The sequence below is a fragment of the Neomonachus schauinslandi genome, chromosome 8 (genome assembly GCF_002201575.2).
Source record: "Neomonachus schauinslandi chromosome 8, ASM220157v2, whole genome shotgun sequence".
In the NCBI taxonomy this organism is placed as follows: domain Eukaryota; kingdom Metazoa; phylum Chordata; class Mammalia; order Carnivora; family Phocidae; genus Neomonachus; species Neomonachus schauinslandi.
The window spans coordinates 122,341,849-122,358,028 of record NC_058410.1 but is presented as its reverse complement, the minus strand read 5'-3'; the positions used below and the strand labels follow the sequence as shown (position 1 = coordinate 122,358,028).

Here is a 16,180-nt window from a genome sequence, read left to right as displayed (position 1 = left end):
TTCTGTCAAGAGCCAGACAGTATTTTTGGCTTTGTGAGCCAAGAGGCAAATCAAAGGTATTAGGTAGGCAGATTTACGGTGAGAGACTTCTGACCCGCTTGACCCCAACTGCCTGGACCAGGCCATCTGGGATCCAGGAGAGACATACTTGAGATCAAAAGCCACCAGACTGAAGAAGAGGGTCCTGGTGGGTCAGGCCGGCAGGTGGTGGTGGTGGGGGTACCCCAGGGCAGTTTTGCTTTTTGCCACACCCCCAGATCCCGATGTGTCCTCCTCTCCTCCCGAGAGCCAAGCAGTTTCAATTTGGTCAGCTTGCTGGAGGCTAAGCGAGTCCTCAGTTGCTGCCTGCAATCCCATAGCTGGGCGCCTGGGAAGAGCCAGCAGTCACCAGTTTGTAAGCTGCTACCAGCACATGCCCTGGGCAGCAACTCTGGGCACAGAGGAGGAAACGGGGCTGGAGGGGGCGCCCCGCTTGATCTCTAGGCTTGCCGCTGCTGGCCTTCTCCATCTGTGCCCGGCCTTACAAAAACAGATGGGCTGGATTTGGCCCACAGGCTCTAAGTTTGCCAGTCCCCGTTCTTCTGCCTCTAAAACCTTCAAAGATAAGCTTCAAGGACAACCTTATGAAATGTGAACAGCACAGAATTTCTTTATCAAAATATAAGGTTTCAATACAATATTCCTTTTTACGTTCCCATAATTTTGAATACAATATTCCTTTGAATATTCAAACAATATTCCTTTTTACGCTCCCATAATTTAAAAAGAGGTTATGAAAAACACTTTCCATCAAGCCCTCCCTCCTTGAAGTTCACTATCAGTAGTCGGAAATGTGAACGCGGATTTTCTAGGACCTTTTCCTAAGTCACGAAGGTGTCGCTCCTGGAAACAGGAAGCGTTAAAACACAGGCTGGTTAAACTGTAGGACTTTTCTGAGAACTCATGGCTTTTCCTACCTCAGAGCTGAGAACTGGACGCAGACGAGACAGGATTTGTCAATACGGATCGAAGCAAGTCCTGAGAAGGGGAGAGCAAAGGTACCACTTGTCATGACATCTCCGATTCGTGAGACCTACCCTGATAAATCTTCTCATCTTCATCAGTCACGTAGGCATTGGCTCCCCAGATCACCATCTTGTTGATGAATGATGGATATTTTGCAGCTGCAATAAGAGATGTAATGCCGCCATCACTCCAGCCCAGCAGGGACACCTTCTTAAACTTCAGCGTCTGCGAGAAATACAGTGAAATGCACATAGCACAGCTGATTGCTCCTCTCTGCTAAAAGAATCCCCTAACTGACAGTTGTCAAAATCAATACAGCTGTGAGTTTTGGAGCAGTTGTTGGTAATTAAAGAAAAATCCTAGAATCCACCATTTGATGACGCAAATGTTTTTTTCTCCGTTAGTTTTGGTGTAAATCTAAGTGTCGTAAAATCCTAAGTACCTCTGAAACTAATAATGCAGTATATGTTCATTAAATTGAATTTAAAAAAAAAACCCTAAGTACATAGTATTGTTTTGAATTAATGAGGGAACTACATCTTCTGGTTGGACAGACTCTGGAAACAGTGGCGATCAGCTGTCCTTGGAAATGACAAGTAACATGTGCATGCACACCCACGCCTGAGCGAAGGCTTTGAGAATAGTAATGCAGATTAGAGAGGGAAACTTGATATTTACTGGATGGAATGAAGTCACCACATCTGATAAAACCACTGACTGCAACTGTGGGAAGAACGGGCTGGAGGAGAATGGTGTCACGGGGAGGTTATGTTAGTCCTTAAATCAACCAGGCTCTGAAAACATGTTAGGGAAACTGAACAAAGATGACATCGGAGAGATGCTGCCTAGAAGTAAAAACAGAATGACCTGGAATTTGAAAGATCTAACAAATATCAGTCCAAGATACTAATGGGACTATACATGGCTGTAAGTAGCATGGATAATAATTTGGCACTATCTTGTAAAAGGAACATTTGCATCTTCTATAACCCAGCAACATCCCCTAATATGTATGGAACTCCTGCACCCGTGCATCCGGAGACAGGTCCAGGGGTGTCCACACCAACACTGTTTATAAAAAAACTAAAATGTCCATGGACAAAACAATGTTCACTGCACTGCTATTTCTAATAACAAAAAAAGGCAACTTAAAAATTTGATTATTTATCTACCATTAGAGAGAGGTGAAATAAAACAGTACATCCCTACAATGGAATACTGTGTGACTATTTTAAGACTTAAATAAACTTATTATTTATTAACATGGAAGTATCTCCTTGACAAATTGTTCAAAGAACAGTAGTTTGGAAAAACATTATGTATAAGTATGATGCCATCAATACAAAACTGTGTATTTATATATGAAATAAGAGGGGAACCCTCTTGCACTGTTGGTGGGAATGCAAGCTGGTGCAGCCACTCTGGAAAACAGTATGGAGGTTCCTCAAAAAGTTAAAAATAGAACTACCCTACCATCCAGCAATTGCACTACTAGGTATTTATCTAAAGGATACAAACATAGTGATTCAAAGGGGCACATGCACCCCAATGTTTATAGCAGCAATGTCCACAATTGCCAAAATATGAAAAGAACCCAGATGTCTATCAATGGATGAATGGATAAAGAAGATGTGGCCTAACTATACAATGAAAGATCACTCAGCCATCAAAAATAATGAAATCTTGCCATTTGCAATGACATGGATGAAACTAGAGGGTATTATGTGAAGTGAAATAAGTCAGAGAAAGACAAATACCATATGATCTCACTCATATGTGGAAGTTAAGAAACAAAACAGATCAACATAGGGGAAGGGAAGGAAAAATAAAATAAGATGAAAGCAGAGAGGGAAGCAAACCATAAGAGATGTTAACTCTAGGAAACAAACTGAGGGTTGTTGGAGGGGAGGTGGGTGGGGGGATAAGGTAACTGGGTGATGGGCATTAAGGAGGGCATTTGATGTAATGAGCACTGGGTGTTATATGCAACTGATGAATCACTAAATTCTACCCCTGAAACTAATAATACACTATATGTTAACTAAATTGGAAAAAAAAAAAAAAAAAAAAAGATGGGCTGGGAAGGCAGAGTCTCAAAGTCATAGCAGCAGTATCTCTAAATAGTTGGATTGTGAGATATTTCTACTTCCAAATTCATACCTATTTGAACTCCCTGAATTGTCTGTAGGAATTACACGGTATTACCCTTAAAGAAATAAAAAAAACACAAAAACAAAATAGACGAAGACAGGCCCAGCCATTCTCCCTTCTCTGGGCTCTTCCCTAAGAGACCCACCTTCATCAAATCAACAGCATCTTTTTTTTTTTTTAAAGATTTTATTTATTTATTTGAGAGAGAGAGAATGAGAGAGAGCACATGAGAGGGGGGAGGGTCAGAGAGAGAAGCAGACTCCCTGCTGAGCAGGTAGCCCGATGCGGGACTCGATCCAGGGACTCCAGGATCATGACCTGAGCCGAAGGCAGTCGCTTAACCAACTGAGCCACCCAGGTGCCCCTCAACAGCATCTTTTGCATCCCTTTCAAAAAAGTCCACTGGAAAATCTCGATCTGGGGGTCTGGAGTGTCCATACCCTCGAGGATCCCACGCAACCACTGTGAAGAGCTTCTTATTTAGGTTCTTAATCTGGGGTCCAAAATCAGTCTCTCCACTTCCTAAAAAAAGCCACTCAGTTACCCTCAGGTGAATGATTTCATTATTTCAAGCACATTACAGTAAAAGCAGCAACAACTACAATTTTAAAACAAACTAACTAGTTTCTACTCAAAGTTAGACAGCAGGATGCAGTCAGCAAAGTAGCCTTGTGATGATAAATAAAATCCATTTACCGGGAGGCTGACTTCCTTTCCTGGTGTTCAGACCTGCCTTTTGTCTCCTCCTAGTGGCTACTTTGAGGATTCATTTGGTCCTGTATTACTACTTTTGATACTTTCCCAATTAATCTTCCTTAAAAAAAAATTTTCTTTTAATTTAAAAAAAGGAATTCATGAAACTGCATAGAAATTGACTTACTGATATGATACGTTTCTGGGTGATTTTTTTCTTTCTTTCTAAAAAGTGACTGTTACAAATGAGAGATATCTCAATATTATCTGCCAACAAATTTATGAGATTTGGTCCAAGTTATTCAAAGTAGAATTCTAAATTCCCAGGTGTTTTTTTTTTTTTTTTGTCTTTAAGGTTTTACTTATTTATTTGACAGAGAGAGACACAGCGAGAGAGGGAACACAAGCAGGGAGAGCGGGAGAGGGAGAAGAAGGCTTCCTGCTGAGCAGGGAGCCCGATGCGGGGCTCGATGTGGGGCTCGATGTGGGGCTCGATGTGGGGCTCGATCCCAGGACCCTGGGATCGTGACCTGAGCCGAAGGCAGATGCTTAACAACTGAGCCACCCAGGTGCCCCAAATTCCCAGGTGTTTTCTACTAGGCTAATGTGAACAGCCCTGGAGATTTATTTTCTAGTTATAAGTGAACACCAGAAAACTCAACTAAAACTCTAAAATGAGGGGGAGGGCAGGGTGTGGAGGGAAGAAATCAGATTAGCTTGTTTCAAACAGCAGCATGGTAACAAGCAGAACCACATTCTTGAGCCTGTAGTGGAACTGACTGGCAGTTCCCAGCCTGCCCACGAGGTCACGGCCACTGTGTGCACACACCTACTGCGTGTGGCCCGGAAGGCCAGACTCTCAAGGAGCCCAGTCCAGGAGCAAGTCTGCATTTAGTTTTTAAAGTCCGCTTAGTTTCTAAGGGCTTGTAGCTCAGGCCACCTAAACATCTTGCTTGATAAACTATTATTACAAAATGTTTTTTAAGATGGTACAGGATCATTTAACATTATCAAGGACCACCATTCTTCCTGGGAAGATCTACCTTTCTCACCATCAGGTAAATCATTCAGAAAACCTAAGGCAAAAATATAAATGGAGGGGTGCCCAGGTGGTTCAGTTAGTTTAGCATCCAACTCTGGATCTCAGCTCAGGTCTTTTTTTTTTTTTTTTTTTAAGACTTTATTTATTTATTTGAGAGAGAGAATGAGAGCATGAGATGGGGATGGGTCACAGGAAGAAGCAGACTCCCTGCCAAGCAGGGAGCCCGATGCGGGGCTTGATCCCAGGACTCCAGGATCATGACCTGAGCCAAAGGCAGCTGCTTAACCGACTGAGCCACTCAGGCATCCCTCAGCTCAGGTCTTGACCTCAGGGTTGTGAGATCGAGTCCCATGCTGGGTTCCACGCTGGGCATGGAGCCTACTTAAAAAAACTTATATATGTGTGTATATAATGTGTAATATATATATTGTATATATATGTTTTTTGCACATATATATGTTTTTTACACACACACACATATATATGTGTATATAAGTTTGGAAAGGCATTTTAGCATTTTACTTTTAGAAGAAAAAAAATCATAAGGAAATAGTATATATTGGTATTATTTAACTACTAAAATCCTTAAAACCAAATTTGAGTGTCCTGGATCACTGAACATTATCTCCCTGAGCTGTCTACATGTAAATTACTTATCTGAAAGATAAAATTGGGATCCAGTCGGATTTACTATGCTCCATTCATGCCAATCTAATTTTGACTTCCAAAAAGGCTTTAAATTAAGTCTTGTTCTTAGCTCGTATTTTAATTGAGCATATAATCAACTGCAACAGGGTGATCAATCCATCTTCCAGCACTGGAAGTCTTGCATCCTGGAACCCCTCAATTCCAGGCACACTGGGATGGTTGGTCAGTAGCTCGTCTCCTGCCTTTATCTATCCTTCTGCCCACACCCCTTTCCTTGACCCCTGTCATCCTCCCAAATTGTAGGTAACTACACAGTGTAACTCTATGAGAAAAAAAAACAAAAACAAACAACTGGGTATTTAAAGGAATAAAGAATACATATAGTAGAAAGTTATCCTTCTTTTCTGAATCACTTAAATTTGTAGCAAATATTAAAGCATTTAGCAAAGCACTAAAATTAATAATCAATATTTGGCATCTAATAATGTGAATGCATCATAGACTACACAGCATGCAAATTCCATTAAAAACTTCCAGACCCAACATTCCAGGAAGCAGCAGGACTGCATGCTCTCCCTCTCCAGCCTGCTGATAATGCAAATGGACACCATTCACAGCCACTTTGGCAGAGGTTACGGAGGTGCTGAAAGAGAAAAACCCCACCCCCAAAGAATGATTACTAAGCAGTACAAACGTAATATGACCAAACTGCCCTTTTATATACCCGAGTCAACTCCAGTACCCTTCTCAGGCTTCTTGGATTCCTTTGAGTTGTGCTTAAGTTTTCCAAACCTAAAAGGGGACTGCTTACTAGACTGCAGATCTGAACTGTGCCTTCATGTTTGAATATCCTACAGCGCCAGCCCAGGGCTTACCCTACAAAAGTACTGAGAGGTTAATGAAATCAATGGCCATACACCCGCAAGGGCACATACCTGGTGAGCTGGAAGCCAGTGGTGCCAAGGTGCAGGCTGACACAAGAGCTTCACACAATGACATGCGAGGGTGAGCAACCAGGACACAGAGCCTGGAGCCACTTGTCAGGACCTTAGCAGATCTAGAGGGGCGACCTGGGCCTTCAGCTGCACTGGCGGTGTCCCTAAGGGTGAGGCTGGTCTCAGGAGTCCTCAGAAAAGGCCTTGGTCCCTAGGCAGTCCTTTAGGCACATGGCTTCTCATGTTCTCTGGCCAGCTGCAGAAGGGCTCTTGGCAGGAATGCCTGTCTGCACTGCTATGGCCAGCCTGGTTTTTAATACGTTGAAGTATTTGTGTTGTTAAACATGCAGGTCCATTAGCTTCAAGAGCCCTCCCTGTGCTGCTGACCTTCCTTGGCCCAACACCTCCCATGACACAGCACCTAACTGGACATGCTGGCACAGCAGAGTGCCGCGGGCAGGACTTCTGCCCTATCTGTTCTGCCTGATGCTTGCGCCAACCATATCAAGGGTCCTGCTCGGATGAAACTCTCCTCTGTGGCTCTTCCAGAAGCTCCAGAATGACTGTGTGGGGATACACAGCGATAAGCACATACAAGCCTCCTGCATCAGGCTCTAACAGCCTCCCCACTAATTTCCCAGGTGGCTGGGTGACCTGCGGAAGGGACATTTTGGCACACCAGGACAGATGCTGGACGGAGGTGCTCCTCTGCTCCCGGCAGAATGTTAAGGAATTTAAATTAACCACTGCCCCCCTTTTTCTTTACGTACTCTCTACCCCTATTACCTCTCTGCAATTAGTCAAAATGGCTTATGGAAATGAAGCGTTTTTTAAAAAATGAGGCCCTTGGCACCTGGGTGGCTCAGTTGGTTAAGTGTCTCCCGGAGTCCTGGGATCGAGCCCCGTATAGGGCTCCCTGCTCAGTGGGGAGCCTGTTTCTCCCTCTCCCTCTGCCCCCCACCCCCCACTCATGCTCTCTCAAATAAATAAAAATCTTTTTTTAAAAAATGAGGTCCTCTTTCCTCTTTGGTTTCCTCTTGTCACCAATTTCAAATGAGAATGCAGAAACGAATGTGTTGAATGCAGGTACATTAAGTCTTAACACAATTTCTGCAAAAATGACAGAATTGGGTGGTAATAAAGCCTGACCTCACTATAAGCTCCTTATCTATAGAAAGTCACGAGGAGCAAAAATAAAACCACTGAGCAAGAGTGGTATCATACGGACACTGCCAAGTCCTATTCTTTGGAGTCATTCATTTTGATTGTTAAGGTGACTCTAGGATCCAGATAAAGGCAAATAATACTCTGGAAATAAAGATTCATTTCCGCAAACATTTATTGACATATTTATTTTTGCCCACAATCTAGCAGGAGAGAAGATAAAGACATAAGAGATTGGAAGGTTATGACTGAGGCCAGGAGCACAAGGAGCACGGCTGGAACTTGTTAGTAGGATTTCCCATATTCACCACACGGGAATGAGGCAGCTCCTAGCTAGAGATGACCAGCATTCACATGGCTCATGTTAACGATGATGTGTACCTTTATTATACCTCATGCCCTGAAGATTTTTGAGGGGCTCCCTTCCTTGAAGCATTCAAGGACATGCTTGTAAGAATCATTTTGTGCAGTGAGGATGTCACATACAAAGAGAGGAACCCCACTCCCCACAGCATCCTTCTCAATGTCCAAGACAGTGGGTTTTCGTGGCTGGGTGTTGCTGACTCTCGCTGTCTGCAACTCTTCAGGGGCCCCAGGCGTCCTCTCCTTCAGCTTTCATGATCATTCCCAAGTCTCTTCTGCAAAAAACCTCTACTTCCCTTTGCGCTTTGCTGTATTTGTGTTTTGGTTCCCCATTCCAAACTTTTTTCCCCATTAACCCTATCCCATCTTTTGGTTGCCCAAGATGAAGGTAAAAACAAAACCATGTAGTCTAGAATTTAGCATAATGGGAGCTCAATGTCAGGGCAGGGTTACTAAGGCAGAAGACTTTGAAGATGGTTTTAGAGAGAGACAGAGACCGTCCTGCATTGAGTAGAGATATCTGGAGAAGAGTGAAAAAAGTAGCATTTGAATTGAACTTCCAAGAGACGTAAAATTAAAAAAAAAAACAAAAAACAATGTGGTGAGGAGGGTGCTTCTAGAAGAAATAGCATGATCAAAGGCCTGGGAGCAAGGGAGGTCCTCGGCACCTGGGTGATTCAGTCGGTTAAGTGTCTGCCTTCAGTTCAGGTCATGATCCCAGGGTCCTGGGATCCAGCCCCGTATAGGGTTCCCTGCTCAGTGGGAGGGACAAGGCAGTGTTCAGCCTGGCAGGAGTGTGGGGGCAAAAAGGGAGCAAGGTTTGGGCTGAATGCTGAGGGGGTCTGCAGCTAGGGTAAAGGGAAAGAAGATGACCCCGGTGCCTTGTCATCAACATCCTATGTGTCCCCACACCAGAGGTTCCTGCCACTATCACATCAGCCCACCCCTTGGGGTTAATGGAGGCTGCCAAAAATCCCTTATCAATCTTCAGGTTGGGGAAACAGGACAGAGAACTGTTTTTGAACAAAAGTAAATCAAAGCAAATCAATTTCAAATGTAAGAAAAAAATTTTATTAAAAAAAGTTATTGAATGAAAAAAAGTTACTGAAACATTTACTGAATGATTCATTTATCATCAATAGAAGACCACTGAAATGAGTAAAGCATTCTTTTCTCCAGCTTAGCAAGGGACTCTTAAGACAGTAGTTCAAGCCTCATTATGTGTCTGTTGAAAGAAAATTGGGCTGTGGAGAGATCAGGCCTTCAGTGGCCCTGAAATGTGCATATTACTTGAGCCACAATCAAGATACCAAATTTCCCAAACTCTCACACAGGAAAGAGGATAGAAAACTTCAGAAAATTTAAAGACCAAAAATGAATCTTTCCTTTGGGGTGTCCATCTGTCTTTAGCACCACTTTCTCCCTGCTAATAATCACTTCACTTCTCTAACCCACGTGTTCTTAAGCAGGTATGCTTGTTAGAATCACCTGTGGAGAGTTAAAAATATACCTGCCTAGGACAATCCCGGGAGACTATCACTCAATGACTGGGGTAGAGCCCTGGCATGTGCTTTCTTTTCTCTCCCTTCCTTCCTTTCTCTTCCTTCCTTTCTCTCCCTTCCTCCCTCCCTCCCTCCCTTCCTTCCCTTTCTTCCTTTCCTTTCCTTTTAAATATGGAACGCCTCATGAACTTGCAGGTCATCGCTGCACAGGGGCCGTGCTAATCTCTGTGTCATTCCAATTTTAGTGTATGTGCTGCCGAAGTGAACATGCCCCTTTTTATGAGAGCATTTCCAGCTTCCCACTGTCTTAGTGGGAAGCTCAAATTTAGATTTAAATCATCTGGCATGCTTAAATCTCCAGATGCCCAGGGTGCAAAATCTCTGGGGTGGGACACAGGCATCTGTATTTTTTAAATTCCCTGAGAGATTCCAATATACAACCAAAGTTGAGAATGACTGTACTGAGTTAATTTCTTGTAGAAGAAAAAGAAAATCCTAACTCCCTATTAAAAACAGCCTGTAGGGGGCGCCTGGGTGGCTCAGTCATTAAATGTCTGCCTTCGGCTCGGGTCATGATCCCAGAGTCTTGGGATCGAGCCCCACATCGGGCTCCCTGCTCGGCGGGAAGCCTGCTTCTCCCTCTCTCGCTCCCCCTGCTTGTGTTCCGTCTCTCGCTGTGTCTCTATCAAATAAATAAATAAAATCTTTAAAATAAATAAATAAATAAAAACAGCCTGTAGGAAGGCATGCTCACCTAAAATTGCCTTACTTCATATTTGTCCCTTTCTTTTTCGGGGAAGCTGGATAAGCAATTTTGTGAAAGGGGAAGGAGGTCACAAGCAATACAATGATAATAACTTCCTGATTGAGGGGGCTGAGCTGCTCCTTTCCAAGAAGGAAAGTTTCCTTCAAGAATCTAACAACTTGGGGAAAACAAACTAACATTTAGTTTCATTCTGAAGCTAAATAATGAACTCTACTGAGAGCTTACTTACCTCATTTGTTTTGCTATGTGATGTACATACACTTACCCTAATTTTACCATTGAGAAACCTGAGGATTAGAGTTTCTAGACAACTTGCCCCAGTCACATTACTGGTAATGTCTGACATCAGCGCCTTTGGCATTTTGCCCTTTGCTTAGAAATAAAAATGGAGCCAATTAACACAATACATCCTCACCTTGAAAGTCCTACATATTCTCCGTATATCTGATGTTCAGCTATTTTTTTTTTTTTTTGTATATTTTTTCCAAAGTAACCATTAGCTACAATAAAGTAGGAGCTACCCGTAGGGCTTGGAATTAAATGAATTTTGATGGCTTACTTTGCATCTTTTACACACTGCATTACTAATCTGTATCAGTACTAATTGTAGCTACGAATTAGTGAATTCTTATTATATTCCAGGCCCTTTACATATATTGTCTCTAATCCTCAGAACAATTCTGCAAGGCACTAGGCTTGGAGAGGTTAAGTAACTTGCTCACATTTGTGCAGCTAGGAAGTGGCGATGCAGCCATGTAAACACCAGAATCCATGTTCTTTCTGTTAGGTCAAGGCTGAACAAAGTCTCCCAATGAGGCTCTGGCCCCAGGGCCCCACGCACCCTGACTGCCGGACAGAAAGAAGGTGATGGCAGGTGCCAGGGGAAAGGAGGGTCTCTGATTCTCAGGCAGAACAACCCAAGGTGAACTCAGAAGACATTTTTCTTCTGGCAGGTTGTTAGGTTTTTATTACTATTATTTTTTTTACCTGATCCTGGAACAAAGCAGTTTACAGATTATAAAATAAAAAAGAGCCAGAGTTCCAAATTACAGACAAAACAAGCTTTTGGAATACAACTCAAGTGTAGGCTGGGTACTGGCTGTTTTGAAACAAAGGTCTTAAAGTGGTGCTTTCACCTACTTATATTGGGCTGCAGCTTCATTTCAGGATCAACCAATACCACTGCTGGTTTTCTCTGATTACGTGTAATATCAACTTGCAACTGCATTTACAAAATGGCAATTCAAAATCCAGAGAAACCTGTCTTTCAGAGATACTTTAGGAAGAATGATTTGCACTAAATGGATGAGGCCTTCCTGCAACCATTAAATAACCTATCTTAACTTGGGTATTGGTACATAGTAACCTTATTTCAATCTCTTTCTGCAAATAGGAAACTGGATAAATTGCCATTTTTCAATGTTTATTTATAGAGCTGTGAACATTGACCTATTTTTCCACCTATATTAAAATAGTCCTGAAAATCTAAAAGTTCTAAAATAATAATAAAAAAGAACTTAAATCAAATACGAAACTCAGGAACTAGTTAATCACAACAAAAATTTAAAGCTGGTCAGATTTTTCCCTTCTCCTTCCAAATTAAATTTTCAAATGAGAAGTTTCCACATTGGATCAACTGAAGTTCTAAACACCAAGTACCCATTTGGGATTTGACTTTCCCTAGTCATAAATGGAACTGACTCATCACCAGTTAATTGCATACATGCCCTGTGTACGTTTGTGTGTAAAGTCTACAGGTAGGTGTATAGGGAATAAAGTAGAACAAGACTCATGCTGCTCTAACCACATTTTCTGCTTAGTGTCTCTTGGGACCAAGGGCACCCATTTTTAAGACAGTAGGTCTGAGATTAATCTAGTTTTGTTTTTTTTATCTCAAAGTATATGTGAGGATGGGGGATAGGGAGTCAGAAAAGAAAAAGGCAGATTCTTGGCCTTTCCGGCTACATCAGAACCTCAGAGTCAGGCAAAGATTTTGAATTTTCCCAGGTGCTCAGGATGGTCCTTTTGCACATTAAAGTTCAAAATCAGCAAAAAAAAAAAAAAAAAAGACAACGCTGGGACTTCGGACCCGGGACTATGAGAGCTAACAGGTCACGGACATTCTCAGGCTGGTTTTTTTGTTGTTGTTGTTGTTTTTTAATACAAGAAGCATGAGAGATCAGAGTCCTGAAGGTGTGAAGAGACTGGGCAGAGCAACGAATAAGAATGAAGAGTTTGGGATTCTAACCTCTGTCGTGAGAGTGTCTGTGGCTGAGAGCAAATTACCGTTACCTCCCTGGGTCTCTTTCGTCTGCACAATGAAGGGCTTGAACTCCATCACCAAGTCCTTTAAGGCTCCAGAGTCACCGAACTGAAGCCGATGCACGGCTGAAGTGCTCAGTCCCGGAGTAGCAGAGGTGGAGGACAGCCCCACCGCCTCCCGTGCACCCACGTCGCGCAGGCTCCGGGTCGCCGTGTAAGGGCAAGAAGGCGGAGGAGACCTTGCGTCCACGGCCGCTACTCGCACCGCCCAGCCTGCCCCCCAGCTAGCGCGCCCCTCTCCCGCCGCCCCCCAGAGCGCGGACCTGGCCGCGCGGGCCCCCGGAGGGAAGCGGGCAGCATTACCCGAATGCGGCTGCAGGCCCGGCACGAGGGACCGGGTTCCCGGGCTTCAGAGCTGACAGGAGGATCCGCAGACGCCGCAAAACCGAGCTGTTTGGCGCCGCATTCATGATCACAGTGGCGCCCAGCCTCGGAGCGCGCCTGCGCCGGGATCCACCCACTGCCCCGGGAGGGCCCGGCAGCGCCACAGGAGAACAAGCCGGCGCCTCTCCCCACCCGCTGCCCTTGGCCCGCTGGCTGAGTCTCTAGGAAACACGCATGCGCCGAGGGCCCGCTCCGCCGGGCTGCATGGGAACATGCTTGCGCCGGGACTTCAGCCGGGAGATGGCAGCATTGGTCCCCTTCCGCCAGCCTACCGTTGTCAACGCTGAGGTCCTTGGCCGCGTAGCCCGCTGGGCTGTCTCTGACCCTTGACAGAAACGGGGCTTGGGATCCCACGGGCACTGCAACACAGATCGTCTCCTCTCGGGGTGCCAGCTCTGGCTCACGAGGAGCACGTCCCAGTGGGCTCTGCCCCGCTCGTCGCCACGGTGACTGGTCCTTTCAAGGACTGGTCCCATCCGCCCATCTTCAGGGAGTGGATGGTGAGGAGCGGCTCCGGAGGGATGGGTGAGAGAAGGGGGGCTTCAGGCTGGCAGCTATCGGTGAGGTGAAATGCATTTGCTTCTAAGAATGATGGGATTAAAAATTTACCTTCATACCATCTCACATCCATTGGTATAGCTATTGTCAACAAACAAACAAACCAGAAAATAGTAAGTATTGGCAAGGATGTGGAGAAATTGGAACCGGTGCACCAATGGTGGGAATGTAAAATGGTGCAGTGGCGGTGGAAAACAGCATGGTGGGTCCTTATAAAATTACACCTAGAATTACCATAAGATCCAGTAATTCCACTTCTGGGTATATACCCTCAAGAATTGAAAACAGTGTCTCAAAGATATTTATACACCCATGGTCATAGCATTATTCACAACAGCCAAAAGGTGGAAAGCAACCCAAATGTCAATGAAGGGATGAAAGTATAAATGTGTATACATGTAACAGAATATTGTTCTTTAAAAAGGATGGAAATTCTGACATACGTCATAATATGAACATTGGGACATTATACTAAGTGAATACGCCAGTCATAAAAGGACAAATACTGTATGATTTCATGTAGATGAGGAGTAGGCAAATTCAAAGAGACAAAGTAGAAAGGTGGTTTGCCAAGGGATGCCGGAAGGGGAGGATGGGGATTTAGTGCCTAATGGGGGCAGAGTTTCAGTTTTGTAAGATGAAAGGAGTTCTGGAGATAGAAATGGTGGTGGTAGCAGGAGGATGTGAGTGTACTTAATGCCACTGAACTATCTCCTTAGAAGTTAAGATGGTAAGTTTTATTTGTATTTTATCACAATTAAAATATTTTTCTTCTTCAGATCATATAATTGCAGCTTTCTAAAGATTATAAACATTACCTGCAATTCACAATTCAGTGGAGAAAAAACTACCGCTCTAATTCTGGCTACCACTCTGACTTAACTGGAAATAACTGGCAGATTTACGGTCACTGTTTAGCCTTGGCTCCAATTATCCAGGATAGCTGAGGCTTCCTTGCATATCACATTCTTCCTCTTCCATGAGACCCTTCTATTGTAAATAGTCCTATACACACAGTGCTCTTTAAAGTGTTACAGCCATGGAAAGTTCTGATACCTGCAGTATCCCCACTGGCCATTTGAGTTTCTTGAGCGATAAAGGCAAGGCGGGCCTAAAAATGGATTATGCAAAAATATTCTCTCAACATAAATGTGACATATCAATTTCCCGCATAGAAGGAAAGAGAAATACATTTCAGTTGATTACTATCATCTGACTTTCAGAAACCTTTGGTGGGTCAAGGTTTCCTTCTTTTTTCCTGAGACGTTGATTTGGGATTTCTGGTCAGAGATCATGAGAGTAAAAATAATTGTACAATTTTAGCGTGTTATCTTACCGAGAAGCAGAAACAGCACTGTGAGGCTTTAGGTTATCGGTGTCACAATTGATTTTTAAGTGCACAATTGAGAACTGGTCCTTTATGTATAACACTATTGTACAGTTTTAAAAATAACTGTGCTGGGCACCTTATGATGCATTATTTTGATCCTCACATCAACTTTATTGCCCTATTACTAGAAGAGAAAATTGAGGCTAAGAGAGGTTAGGAAGCAGGCGCTCCATACACAGCAAAGGAGTGGCAGACGAGAATTTAAGCCTGCTTGATTTCACAACCTGTACTTGGATTGTTATTTGTTATGTAATTCACTGGACTAGCATTAGGCCTTCAATGATTTCTTTGTAGTCATATTTCTAAAATCTTGACCACATAGACACCTAGTGTTTTGCTTTGTTCTTTTGTTGTTGTTGTTGTTTTCTTGACTTCAGTCCTTTGCAGTGAAATTGCATATTAACCCTGCCTGATTGCAATGGGTAAAAATCATTAATCTTTCACTTCCTGCCCCTAAAACCCTAAAACCTGATGGGTTAAATTTAAAATTTAAACCGCGGTGTTGTATTAAATTCAGTTTTGGCAGTTAGTGGATTTTTTTTTTTTTAATCCTACAACAACAGATGTGACTAAAAGAATCGATCTTGTTGACATGGTTCTTCTTTTTTTTTTTTAAAAGATTTTATTTATTCATTTGTCAGAGAGAGAGAGCACAAGCAGTGGGGCGGCAGGCAGGGGGAGAAGCAGGCTCTCCGCTGAGCAGGGAGCCAGATGCGGGACTCGATCCCAGGACCCTGGGATCATGACCTGAGCCAAAGGCAGATGGTTAACCGACTGAACCGCCTAGGCATCCCGACATGGTTATTCTTGTATGGAGAGAAACCAATACTAAAATACTAACAATATCATCTACCATTGCACATTCTGGCAAGGAAGTTTTTACATAAAGTCAGGTTCAGCTTGTTTTCCATTGTAGTGTCACAGCCTGCTGCTGACACAAAACATTTTTATCTGCAATTGGCTAAGTCATTTATCTTAGTAACACCTAGTTTTATTCACATTATTATAAAAGAAAAACGTTTGTAAATAACACACATTAAAATGTACATCGAAATACTATTTAAAACATTTTCTGAGAAAGAAAGAACTATTCCTGAAGACCTAACTTCATATGATGGACCCCAAACAAATACTGTAACCACAGCAAGTGGAAAACCCGCTGATTTCACAAGCTGTAAGAGTTGGAAGTGGGCGTTCTTTACAGTAGAAATCTTAGGGTCTTTTGCAGAACCAAGTATGATTTCTCATTTTGTAGTC

The 16,180-nt window shown here is 43.3% G+C and overlaps 1 protein-coding gene and 1 non-coding gene across 2 annotated transcripts in view; both read right to left on the bottom strand.

The window, feature by feature from the left end:
* BPHL (biphenyl hydrolase like) overlaps positions 1-13,001 on the bottom strand; it is a 35,692-nt gene extending 22,691 nt beyond the window's left edge. Inside the window, exons 1-4 of the mRNA XM_021697225.1 lie at positions 12,895-13,001; positions 6,079-6,182; positions 3,503-3,678; positions 1,077-1,230 (exon numbers count right to left, since the gene is read on the bottom strand). Coding sequence (XP_021552900.1) covers positions 1,077-1,230; positions 3,503-3,678; positions 6,079-6,182; positions 12,895-13,001 — 541 coding nt within the window. The remainder of the gene's footprint in view (positions 1-1,076; positions 1,231-3,502; positions 3,679-6,078; positions 6,183-12,894) is intronic.
* On the bottom strand, positions 9,669-9,770 carry LOC123325608. The gene has a single exon (XR_006540543.1). It is a non-coding gene; the product is annotated as a U6 spliceosomal RNA (small nuclear RNA).
* Positions 13,002-16,180: the final 3,179 nt, after the last annotated feature.